Source organism: Equus przewalskii, chromosome 2, assembly GCF_037783145.1.
Source record: "Equus przewalskii isolate Varuska chromosome 2, EquPr2, whole genome shotgun sequence".
In the NCBI taxonomy this organism is placed as follows: Eukaryota; Metazoa; Chordata; class Mammalia; order Perissodactyla; family Equidae; genus Equus; species Equus przewalskii.
Window position 1 is genome coordinate 10,312,375 of NC_091832.1, and position 13,086 is coordinate 10,325,460.

A 13,086-nucleotide genomic window follows, 5' to 3' on the forward strand; every position below is an offset into this window, starting at 1 on the left:
GAATAGCAAGAGAAAATTAAACAAAGCTTTATGAGGAACCATGGCCCGGGGCCTTTCTTCCCAAAGGAAGAAAGGGCACCGAAGAAGTGGGGTGCACGTACTGGTTATATACCCCCAAACAGGGTGTTTCACATGTGATTGAAATGTCCCTCCCACAATAGTCACAAGATTGCCCTGTCGGCACAGTGCTTGATGGACACAGCAGGTAGTGGTCGGCTATCTTGGTGGGCGTAGCAGGAGGCTAGTTGATTGTCTGGAGCTGGGCGGTCACAGGTGAGTGCAGCAATCAGTTCCTAGCCTAAGGAAAGATGCTTAATCCTTAAAGAAATGCCAAAGTTGGGAGGGGGAGGGAAGTCAGCTACAGGAGGTTACCAGAGAAGCACAATAAAATGCAGATTTAAGTCCTTGCCTTTGGTATTGATTAAGAGTTTTGAGAGAGAAGGTCATCTCCTTTTTTCTTCCTGGTACAGAGAGGGAGGCACATTTTACAGATAGAGATTTGCCTTACAAATGTAAACGTGTCCTAAGGAAGGGCAAGTTCCATTCCTCAGAGCCTCCTTCCCTGTCCCAGTTTATCAAAAGCAATCAGCCTCAAATAATCCTGATGCCAAAGAGACATATCTTGGGGTGGCCAATTCCAGGTCCCCACAATAATTATGTTAAGTTCAAACTGAATTAGTGAAACCAGAGGGATGACTTAAAATATCAGTTTAAAATACTATTTTTGTGTTTTTAAATAAAGACCACTTGTCCCCTTTACCAAGATATATACTAAAAATAATATTTGTGGTTAAGGAGACTTTAGAGTGATCCTAATTCAATCTCCCACTCTTGGTAGAAATCCCTTCTGTGTCTTCCCATTGTGGGCTCCTTATTCTGTCCAGGGTAAAATTCTCTACTTGGCTCTTAACAGTTAAATCTTACTTCATTGTTGCCTTTTCAGACATAGCTGGTATTTCATGATATTCCAGACGGTTTCATGCCTTGGTTCTGCTACAATAAGGTGCCTAGAATAATCCCTGTCTTCTCGCTTATCTAGTGAAGGCCTACTCATTCTGTAGGACTAAGCTCAAGTTATTCCCTCTTCTGAAATACCTTTCACAACCTCAACAGACTGTTAGGCATTTTCTCCTTTATGCTGCCACTCCCTCTCATATGTGTAATTTCAATTAGCAATATTTATCTTACAATAACTATTTTATTGTACATCTGTCTTGTCTTCTTGTAAGTATGAGCCCCTTGAAGTCATAGATGTTTTACTTTGTTTTTTATTGCCCATTAAGGTCTCTGACATGTATCAGGAGCTCAATTTAAAAAAATAGTTTAAATATTGAAATTGAGTTCTTTATTAATAACGATCAGTTTCATTGGTGAAACTCTAAGACATTACTTAAGTAAACTCATTTTATGATTGTGATATTTAATAACATTTCTAGTTAAGGGATCAACAGTGGAATTAATGAGGAAAGCTGTTATACCTTATTTCTTGTCAAGGGCTCTTTTCTACACATTCTCACTCAGGGAAAGGAAATAAGTGACCTATAAGTAAACAAAAGAACTAGTCTTCAGTAAATTCATTTGAATAGACTTCTTTTAACGTTTGCTGCATAGTTTCTGGTAATAATAAAAGAAGATAAATGACAACGTGCAATTTTTTCCCTGTTTTTTTTTTTCTTTATGTAGAAAACTAAGCCTTTAATTCAGAGCTTTCTAAAGTGTAGTTCCTAGACCGGCAGCCTCAGCATCACTCTGGGACTTGTTAGAAGTCCAAATTCTTAGCCCCACCTCAGACTTACTGAATCAATAACTCCGGAGGTGAGACTTGATAATCTGAGTTGTAATAAGCCCTCTAGATGACTCTGATGTGTATTACAGTTTGAGACCTACTGTCAGAATTTATCGGTAAATTTTGATGTCATTAGTGACATTTTATGGCATTTTATCTTTATATGGAAACTTAAAGATACAAAATACTTTCAGATTTAGTAAACCATGATATAACCTCCCCGTATCATCTATTCCGAACTCCAAGACTTTGAATGCTTTCCTTTCCTGCTATCCATCCATCCATCTGTCCATCCATCCAATGTCTGCAGAGCATACACCACAACCTTAATACCGTTCTCTGTGTTTGGTGAATCAAAGTTTTGCTTGAAAGGAACCTTTATTGAGTATTATGGGAAGGAATTCATCTCTTGTATTATAAAACATCTTTGATTATATTGACTCTTAGATGACAAGTTTAAATTATAGAATATGCATCATCATCTTTTAAAGTCACTTTCAACTCTGGTTCTTTGAGTGCAAATGGCAAAGCCAATTTTTGTATTTTCATGACCTTTCAATTATTTCTTGGAATTAATATTCTTTGGGTAGCATATTCATCTTACCTTCTGATCTTCTTTTCCTTGTCTATCTCCTTATAGATATTTTATCTGAAGACTATATATAGAGTAGTATGTGCTTGGTCTTCATTTGATACTGATATAGAAAACACCCATCAGGGTTTCAACTGAGTTCACCCTTTGCTAAGCAAAAAACTGATCATGCCCTTTGTGTCCTAGTTCATACTAAGCTGCATAAGACCTTCTCTTCTCTGCATATAGGCTAGGCTTTAAAAAATAAATTTATAATTTATACCTTATCAACACTTAGGATTTGAAACTGTCCAATTCTCAGATATTATCCTGGTCTCTCTCCTTTTTTGTCTTTTTTTCTTAATAGCATTGTCATAATTGTATAGAAGTCTCCCTATTCAAGCAGCAAGAGTAAGTTGCTAAAAACTAGTGAACTGCATTTAATAAAATAACAATATTATCCCCACTTTTAAGATAACCATTTTGTGGTACACAGCCCTGATGCAGTATTTTGTAGAGTGTAGTAGGAACTTACTAAATGCTTTGAATGGATGCGTGTTGGAGACAGGGTGAAATAGAGAAGTGTAGTCTTTAAAAGCTTGTTACTATAACAAGACTTTTTAGTGTCACTTACACATTCTAAACTTAATATACCCAGTAATGGAAAATCGGAATTGACTCAATATGTTTCTATTTCATTAATTAGAAAGCCAATGCTTCCATGTCTGGAAGCAAATGTTGTTTTTAGGATTCTGATACTCTTTGCTAGCATCTGTCCATGGACCATATCAGGACCTGTTCTGTGTTCACATCTCTGTTTTGTGATTCAGACTTCAAGGCTGAACCAATTCCCAAATTCTCTCCAGAGAACCATAATGCTGTTTACTAAATTGAAAAATTTTGCAATTTTAAATAGAAATAAACTCCCTGCCAAATTTTGCAATACCTAAAAGCACTAGAATGTCTATTTTGGCCACTTTAACTGATCTTTACAGAACCTTATCAGGTTCACAGTTGCTCCTAAAAAGCTTTCTGAATTTTATTTATTCACTGCAGGCCACTGAGGTGGTATTTTAAGGCAGCTTTGAGACATGAAAAAAGAAGGTATTGTCTACTGGAACCAAAGCAGTAGCAAATCTATGCCTGATAACATTAAATATGATAATTTATGATAGGGATTAGGAATTTGGTTTACGATGATCTTGGAAAAACCTTCACAGTGAGTATTAAGGTTAGCAGCCCTACCACTACTTACCTTTCTGAGGGTTGGGTGGTGGTGTGTGTTAGAAAGTCAAGCTCGCGTTTAGTAGGTTTATTGTAGTAGAACCAGCCTGGCAAATATAGAGTTTAGAAAAGGACATTATTGTCTGGCCATCAGTACACAGTAAATTTGATGATGAGGACAACAGAGAGACAGGAACAGATCTGTGTTTTTTGAAATGTTAATTAGTGCATAGTTACTGCAAAACAACAAATAAACAGAAAACAACCAAACAAAATACAACCTATGGGTCTCCTAATGTAGTGTGGGGGAGGAGAGGCAAATGTGGGGACTAGGCTGGTAGACGTGTTTGCAGAGGTAGGAAGTACATGCAGAAATGTTTCTATTTAATGAATTTGTGTATGTGATTTCCCCGTCACTTAACTCACATTGTCAAAAACTGTTTTAAGTGACAGGAGTTAGGCTTGGTGAAAATTGTATGAAAGAAATTGTATTCAGTTGGCTAGACTACTTCTTGAGCAAAGCTAATGAAAGAAATGTGGTGACTATATCAAAGCAATAGTATTGAGCCTTGGCCAAGGCCTTTTGAAAAATGTTAAAGATTATACTGACATTACTAGAAATTGTTTTAATTAACTTGATGCTGAATGGACAAGACAGAAGTAATGATAATCATGTTTTAAAATACCTTTGTTATCCAAGACTGCATCATTTTCAAAATTTTCCATTGTGAAAGAGGTGGTACCAAGTATGAAGAAAGTTTGGCAGGATCCAGTAAATATTGCTAGAAAGTAGAGGTAGAATCCCATTTTAGCAAAGCCATCAGGAAGTGGAGAAACCTATTGTCATGGTACATTGGAAGCGAAGTTTTTCAAACTTTTTGTGACATATGTCAGCTGTAACAGAGGAATATATTTAAGGTTTGTTTATCCTAAATAATAATAATAATAAGGTTTGTTTATCCTAAATAATAATAATAATAATAATAATATAAATGAATACCCATTTACTCACCATCCAGCTTAAGACATACTTAGAGCACAACTCATATCTATAAAGCCACCTTATGCCCCTAACCAATTGCATCCCTTTCCATAGAAATGACTGCTATTGTCACTTTTCTGTTAATCTTTCTCTTTTTTTATAGTATACCACACATATATCTATTCTTAACGATAAATATTTAATTTTTCTTGTTTTACTCTTTATATAAATGTAATTATAACTGTATATTGTTTGAAGCTTGCTTTTCTCCACTCAATTGATTTTTCAGTTTCATCCATGTTGATACATGTAGCTACAAATCATTAATTTTCCCTGCTGTATACTATGCCATTATATACATATACTACAGTTTGATTTATTTGTTCTAATGTTGATGGATATTTAGTTTGCTCCCAATTCTTAGCTCTATTACAAAGAGTGGTTATTATTAACATGTTCATCCATGTCTTCTGGTACTCATGTGCAAGAATTCCAGTGGGGTACCTAGGAGTGGAATTATTGGGTTAAAGTTGCATATTCAGCCTTACTGAGTCATGCCAAAGTGTTTTCCAAAGCGAGTGTATAAATGTTCCCATTACTTTACATTCTCACTGATACTGTATGAAGCTCTAAGAATAACGTAGCCACTCCCTGCCTTTCTCATGGTCAAATTTTATTGTGTTCAAGTGGTAGATTGACTTCAAGCCAAATAGCAAATTCTTCTTACAGATACCAGCTCTAAGAGTTCCTGTTTCACAATTGACAATAGAGGTAACTTCACGGGACTGATAAGTCAAGGAAGAAATTGTATGAAGTGAGATTCCAAATATATGAAGAAAATATCTGTGGCATTTGCTAGCCAGGATATACAGTTTTATATGGCACAAAATTCATAATCTGTAACATGCCTGAGAGGTCTTATCTAGAACGAGTACTTCATTTATTCAAGTAGGTCAATTGTTTATTTTAAAAAAATACAGTGAACTCAGTCTTTGAAAAAGTCAACATTTTCTTTCTAGCAAATGGTATGTTAAGCCCAGAACTCAATCTTTATGATAATAAAATTGTAATTTTGGTATGTTTAGAAAAGTACTATCAAGCTTTCAGAAAGAGGTGTCTTTTCTTCTCTATTCCCATTACAACTAGCCTAGTCCTGGTCTAATTCATGGCTTCCTATCTGTTCTCTCGGTTTTTTCCTTAAAAACCCTCAAAATTACAATGGACCCTTCTCACTTCAAATACAGACTCTTGTGCCTTGTTTATCCTCCTTGAGGACAACAGCAGCATAGCATAGTAGAAAGGGTCTTAGAGCCGCAGACATGGTATCTCTTTCTATTCTGCCACTTACTAGCTGAAGAGTCTTAGGCAAGTCACTTGACTTCACTGAGCCTCAATTTCCACAATTAACTACTTCAGAGGGTTGTAAGTATTTTTCATAAATATGTATAAAGTGCCTAGTAGTTCAGTGCCTCATATTTAATAACTTCTCTGTGCAAGGTAAGCATGTTACTCTGTACTTTACATATATTCTCTTTGATTTTTAAAACAATACTACAAAAACATAGTACAGGAAGCTGCGATTCTGGACAATTAAATAAATTACTCACGGTCCTACAGCTTACAGAGGATTGAGCTGGAATTCAGTTCCAGGTCCGTCTGCCGTTAAGGCCAGCACTCTCCTGCAGGCCATACCATGCTATCTGGCTGTGCTTTTACCATGCTGCACCTATCTCTCTTCTATGACTTCTTTTTAACTCTCATACACAGTTTTCATTTTATTGTTTTATAATTGTTTCATGAAAATAGTGTCACTCTTTGAAGGCACAGGCCTTATTGTCTTTTATTTCTCATAGCCCAGAGTATCACATACCCACAAAGTACTCAGTAAATATTTGATTTATATAGTGCTACCTCTTGTTTAGTTTCACTATTGTTTTAATCGTTTATTTCCTTCTTCTAGCTCATTTCAGCGGCCACGTGGCACTCTCCATTTGGATGATGGTGAATACTGGTCCAACAGGGCAGCCTCTTATAAAGGGAAATCCCACCGACCCATCTTTGAGAACAGCATGGACAAGATCTACAGGAACTTATACAAAAAGGCCTGTAGTTCTGTTTCTCATACACAGGAAAGCTTCTGAGACCATCCATGATACACAATACACTGTATGAGTACCCGTGTCAACTTCTCAATGAAAACGTTTGATGTGATCAATAGCTGTATTCCTTTTTTTGTAAAGACCAGGGGGTTCTAACTGAGTACTGTGGTTAGACTTGAAAAAGTTCATTCCTTCAGATGGTAAATTATCACAGGCAAGCCTTTTTGATCACAGAAGAGAGTACTGTGTTCCCAAAGTCAGAGCTCTGCAAACAGTTACGCCGCCGAGTCCGACGTGAGAAGGACATTGTCATGTCCATCTCAGGTCCAGGACAGGTTCTCTCCAGAAATAGTCTTCTGCCTTAGTCACCTTGGAATTTTCTTTTCATGTACTTGACTGGCTACCTTGTCTGAGTAAGATTTAATTTATGTTAGCTCCCCTTTCTTGGTAATGAGCAAAAAGATGTACTGTACAGAAATGAATTTCCCAAGAGTTTAAACCTTGTTTTAACTAGTATTTTCTACTCTTTTCTCCCTTAGAAAGGGCTATTTATATTTCTTAGCTCATTATAAATAGCTTTCTTTTTAACGTTTGTATAATCATTCACTCTCTCTTCTCTAAAAGAACTACCTAAGTTACCTAAAATGTGTAACAGTTAGCTAGAGATAGCAGTAGGCATGTATGACCAAAATGTGAGTAACTGATTTTTGCTTAACATCTGTTGCCAGTCTTCTTCTTTTTGCTTGGGGAAGATTGTTGCTGAGCTAACATCTGTGCCAATCTTTGTCTATTTTATGTGGGATGCCTCCACACCACGGCTCCTGAGGGGAGTTGGTCTGCACCTGGGATCCAAACCTGCGAACCCTGGAGCGCTGAAGCAGAGTGCACAAACTTAACCACTGCACCACTGGGCCAGCCCCAACGAGTAACTACTTTTTAAAGATAGCATTCTTTGTGTGATTATATTTTAGGGCCGTGTCTTTTGGTGCAACCAGAATCAGAAAATAGCCTTTGTAAATGAGCATGTAAAGAATAAGGGAATTATATTGTAATATAATCTCTTTAGAGTTGTCATAGATACCAAATGGCCCAAGAGAGTAGTATCTTTACTCTAAAGGACACTTGGAACCATGAAGGGGAGTAAAATATTACAGCAGAATTCTTTGTTGTAGGCGCTGGAGAGTCTGTTGGTTGATAAAATTAGCTCCTCCCTCGCCCCCAAACATACACCTGTGAGGCCAGGGACACATTGGAGACATGAAGCAATCAGTTACCTTGTACTTATCAGAGAGTGAGCGGAGGGGAAGCAGAGAGGAGGAAGGAGGTGAACTGGGCGTCCACGCTGGAAGAGTTGACGACAAGCAGTGTTCTCACTGACTCCGTCTTTGGTTAATTCTACAGTTAGGATTTAGAAAGAAAAAAAAAAAATGGACTTGAACTTCACTTAAATTGAAATAAAGATGTAAAATTGGCTGACTTATTTTTGTATTAGGAGAAAATATATAATGCTTGTTATCTAATAATTGATTTTAGAGTGATGTAGAATGGCAACATGATGGATCAGAAAGCCCAACAGAGACGAAGGCAGGAGGCCCAGGCTGTAGTTCCATCTCTGCCGTTTTCTAGCAGAGTCACCTTACTTCTCTGGTCCTTAGTCTCCTCGGCTGTGAGCTGAAGAGAATGGAGTAGATGAGCATTTCCTGAACTGTGTTCTGTGGACCTCTGACCTAGGAGATGGTTGAAGGAAGGTAGACGCAAGTGTTTCATTGGTCGTATAAGTTTGGGAAAATCTGTGGACTGTATTCACCCCCCTGTCCCCCACAATTTAGAGAGTCATAGGTAGGATGACAGGGATAAAGGGAGGGCTATTAATGCAGAAACGACAGTGAGAAACTGTGACCGTCCCAGAAACGAGAACCTGTGGTCATCATGGTCATGGTAACGTTAGTGTGTTAGAGGCTCGAAGAAAGCCGGGCATGAACCTGTCTTGCCTAGCACCTGGTAGACAGCCTGGCACATAGTTGGTACCTATTAAATATTGAGTTAATCTAGAATTTCCTAAACTAAATTGAGCACGTAACCATTTCTGTTGTTATGGCCATTCTTTCCCTTCCATTCTGCCCTCCTCAGCTCTGCACACTCCTTTTCAGATGCCATCCTCAGGTGCATGTGGACCCCAGCTGGGGACATGCTGGACCACACAATCACTGAGGTACCGTCTGGCTGTAGGTTATATGATGTTTTGTACAATAAGTTTTTGAAAGTCAACATTGAATAATGCTTTTTTTAAAAAAAACCTTATATCCTCATTGAAACTTAGCCAGCTCTGTTGGTCTAGTGGTTGATTTGGTGCTCTCACCACCACGGCTGGGGTTCGTTTCCCAGTCAGGGAACCACACTAACCATCAGTTGTTTGTCATCCTGTGGTGGCTGCGTGTTGCTGTGATTTTGAAAGCTATGCCTCCAGTATTTCAAATACCAGCAGGGTCACCCACAGTGGACAGGTTTTGGAGAAGCTTCCAGACTAAGACAGACTCAGAAGAAAGACCTAGCCGCCCACTTCCGAAAAATTGGCCATGAAAACCCTATGAATAGCAGCGGAGCATTGTCTGATATAGAGCTGGAAGGTGAGCGGATGGAGCAAAAAGACCGGGCAGGGTTCCGCTGTGTTCTACACCGGGGCGCCTAGGAGTCGGAATTGATTCAGTGTCCCTAACAACAGTGAAACTTAGTATGATTTGTGTGTGTGTGTGTGTGTGTGTGTGTGTGTGTAAACAAATGAAAATTTCCTCCGTTTAAAAATGCTGCTTGGTAAAAAGGACAAATATGAACTTCAAAGAAAATGCTTTGCTATCAGAGAAAATCTCCTGAGTGACTAAGTTCTCACTGCACCTGTGTCTGCCATTGGCTGTGACAGAGGCCGCAAAAGTCAGTCTCAAAGCGGAACTTCAGAAGGTGAAATTCTGAAAGGCATTTTCCTGTGCATTAACTCTCACATCTTTCTGAAGGATAAGCTGCAAATTTTCAGATATGCTGCATCCTTGCTAAGTGTCTGATTATCTCCATTGCCTAGGGGAAGGAATAGTCTTTGTTGCTATCCCTAACGATTACTGTGAATTGTTCTGTTGTATTATCTTAAAGAGTAAAGCCTTTAAGTACTAATAATTGTCTTTTCTCACTGATAGAAGCTGAAAGATGCAGCTATTTATTCTCTTAGCATTTTTTCTATGTTTCCACAATCTAGTAATAGTTATTGGACTTAATCTGAAAGATAAATAAGCCTTACTTCTTCCTTTTAATGTTTTTTTTCCTTTAAATAGAAAAACCTGGGAATTTTAGGAAGGAAAATGTCAATTCAACTAAGAAAAAAGATGAACCTTTGAACCAAGAGTGAGTTCTCCTGGTTCCACTACTAATTAAAACTTGTTTAAGTCATTTATCCTTGGAGCTCGGTTTTCTTACCTGTAAGGTGATGAAGGGGTTAAGTTAGAATGATCCTTTAATGTTCCAACATTTCTATAATTGTATAATTGATTAATGTGGAAGATCAGGAAGTTGTAGGCAGCAGAGTCGTGTTGTGACTTCAAAGATTAAACCTGTGATTAAAAATCTGGGACAAATAGAGAATTCTCATTATTGTGTTCATTTTCTAATAATAGCTCTATGAGCTATAATTCACATACTATAAAATTCACCCTTTGAAAGTATACAATTGAGTGGTTTTTAATATATTGACTGTTATGCTATTATAACCACCAGCTAATTATAAATTATTTCATCACTCCTGAGAGAAATCCCATACCCGTTAGCGATCACTTCCACTCCCCTCTCTCGCCCAGCCCCTGGCAACTACTGATCTGCTTTCTGTTTCTATGCCTATTCTGGACATTTCATATAAACACAATCGTACATTATGTGACCTTTTGTGTCTGGCTTCTTTCCCTTAGCATATTTTCAGGGTTCATGCCTGTTGTAACAGGTATCAGTACTTCCATTTCTTTTTGTTACTAAATAATAATCCATTGTATGGATATACCACATTTTGTTCATTCATTCAGTTGATAGTCATTTTCATTGTCTTCACTTTTGAGATATTATGAAAAATGCTGGTATGAACATTTGTGTACAAGTTTTTGTGAGAACATGTTTTCATTTCTCTTTAGTATACCCCCAGCAGTGGAATTGCTGGATCAGGTGGAAACTGTATGTTTAGCATTTTGAGAAACTGCCAAACTGTTTTCCAAAGCGACATGCTTGTGTTTATTTTTATCTTACCTTAAGATCTTAGGCCAGTTACACCCTCCAGCATTCATCCGCCCATTCATCACGTGCTTGCTGAGCACTGTGTGAGATGTAGAGGCTATAAAATGTAAAAATGTATCTTCCCACAAGCGTGAAGAGTCTATTGAGAGAGACAAATTACCAGTGTATTTCAACATTTGCAGTGGTTTGGTAACTTGTATGATATGAGAATGTAAGAATGGTGATAGGGCCACAGAACTTGCAAAAGCATGAAAATGAGAGAGCGTGATTGTTCAGGAAACTTCAAGCGCTTTAGCTGCAGATGGTGGGCGGGGTTGCAAACGCTTCGGAGGATATTGATGAGTGCAGTACGAGAACCACAAAGAGAATGACAGGCCTGGAGCAGCATTAGGAAAGGTGACCTTTGAGCTGGACGTTGAAGAACTTTCGAGAATAGGAAATCAAGATGGAATAAACTAAATATTGAGCAGGTTTTATGAGGGTGGAGGTGAGGTCGAAGGAAGTGTACAATAATGTTAAAAATCTAGAACTTGGAAGAACTCAAGAATAGAAAATGGATTTGTGAAGTCAGATAAAAATAATGAAGTCCGATAACAATAAATGAAAACTCTCTGTTGTTCTTGCCCTAGTTTGCATGTGGCCATAATAGGCATCCTGAGAGGAGCAGACCCCAGGCACCTGCACGCTTTGCTTATTGTTGGGACCCTGGGGGTAGCAAGTTAGTGTGAGGGCTGCCCTTCTAGGAATTAAGAAGTATCTTCTCCCAATCCCAGATTTTCTGACTAGCTAGAAATTCATGGACAAAATGAAGAGGTAAAGGAAAACCCAAATTTTTGTTATTGAGTTGTTAAGAGGGTATTATTTATCTCTGAGTGATATACTTTGAATTTAACTATATAGAATTCCTTAGACAACCAGAACTTGTGACTATTCATCCATTTAACAAATATTATTGAAAGGGTGGTCTGTTCCAGGCAATCTGCAACGTACTGACTGGTCACCCAGAGATCGACAAACACAGTTCCTGACCCCAGTCTTGGGGGGATTGACATTTACTGATCACAGTGACAGAAGTGCTATAGTAGTTGATAGAAATGCTGGAAGGACAAAAGGCAGTCCCAATTACTTCTTCTTAGAGACGTCACATGCTCCAGAGAGGGATGATAATCGAAATTAGCTGATGTTCTATAGGCCTGGATAGCATGAGCCTTAGAAAATCACTTAGTAGGTTTGTAGAGTAGGAGCGAAATAACCCAACACAGAACAGATATGAGCCAACAAACTGCCACAGCTCCCTTACTCTCTAAAGGTTGATGAAGTTAGTTAAGAAGCTCTTACTGTCTTTACCAAAAATAACTCTGCTTTTGAGGGAAAAAAGGTATATCTATAAGATATTGAAGAAAGTGCATTTTGCTGTACTTCTATAGATCACCTCCACAAAAGTACTGAACGTGAGTTAGTGAGATAAACCAGGGTCTGAACTCAAGGACTTTACTTTGACCATTGGTGGAGGGTCACACAAGTAAACAATGATGGTATAATCTATGGAGTCCCTCAGTTTTACTCTATGTTCTGTGTAGGATCTTTGAGCACGGGTGTATTTCTTCATCTGTGTATCCCTAGCATCACAATCTGGGCACATCTTTATCACAGCCCTTAACAAACTGAATTAACAATTACTTGCCTATGTGTCTTTTTCTGCTGATCTAGGATCTTGTTCACTTCTGCATCCATGGCAGGCAGTAGGTGTACAACGTTTGTTAAGTGACTACATGACAGAAAAATACATGAAGGGCCTCTAAAAACAGTGCAAAGCCTAACTCTATCTGGATGTAAAAAATAAGAAGACCTAACAAGACTGTTGCTATCAGCCTAGTCTATCTATACCTGTAGACCAAAGAGATAAAGTGGAAAAGATGAGAGAAAAATCTTCGTTGTACAGTGGTCCTCAAGAAGAAAGAAATGGTTCCTCAGTTGAGAGGGTTAGCGTTTTTGTAGTGAAATCTATTTTTCAAGAGTACTTTTAAATTAAGAAAAAAGTCATATAATATGATGGCCTGCCTTTTTGTTTGTCTGTTACTTGGCTGACCAACTAAGATACACAGCGTCAGGTGACCAGGGCCAGCTCCTAAACTGCTCCTGCACTGGGCGATAAGTGCAG

General features: G+C 38.2%; 1 protein-coding gene across 2 annotated transcripts in view; it reads left to right on the forward strand.

Annotated features, from left to right (window-relative positions):
- SPATA6 (spermatogenesis associated 6) overlaps positions 1–6,778 on the forward strand; it is a 121,386-nt gene extending 114,608 nt beyond the window's left edge. For both annotated transcript variants that reach the window (XM_070592592.1, XM_070592583.1), the window contains exon 13: positions 6,524–6,778. In XM_070592592.1, coding sequence (XP_070448693.1) covers positions 6,524–6,704 — 181 coding nt within the window. In that variant the 3' untranslated portion in view covers positions 6,705–6,778. The remainder of the gene's footprint in view (positions 1–6,523) is intronic.
- The last annotated feature ends 6,308 nt before the right edge of the window (positions 6,779–13,086 follow it).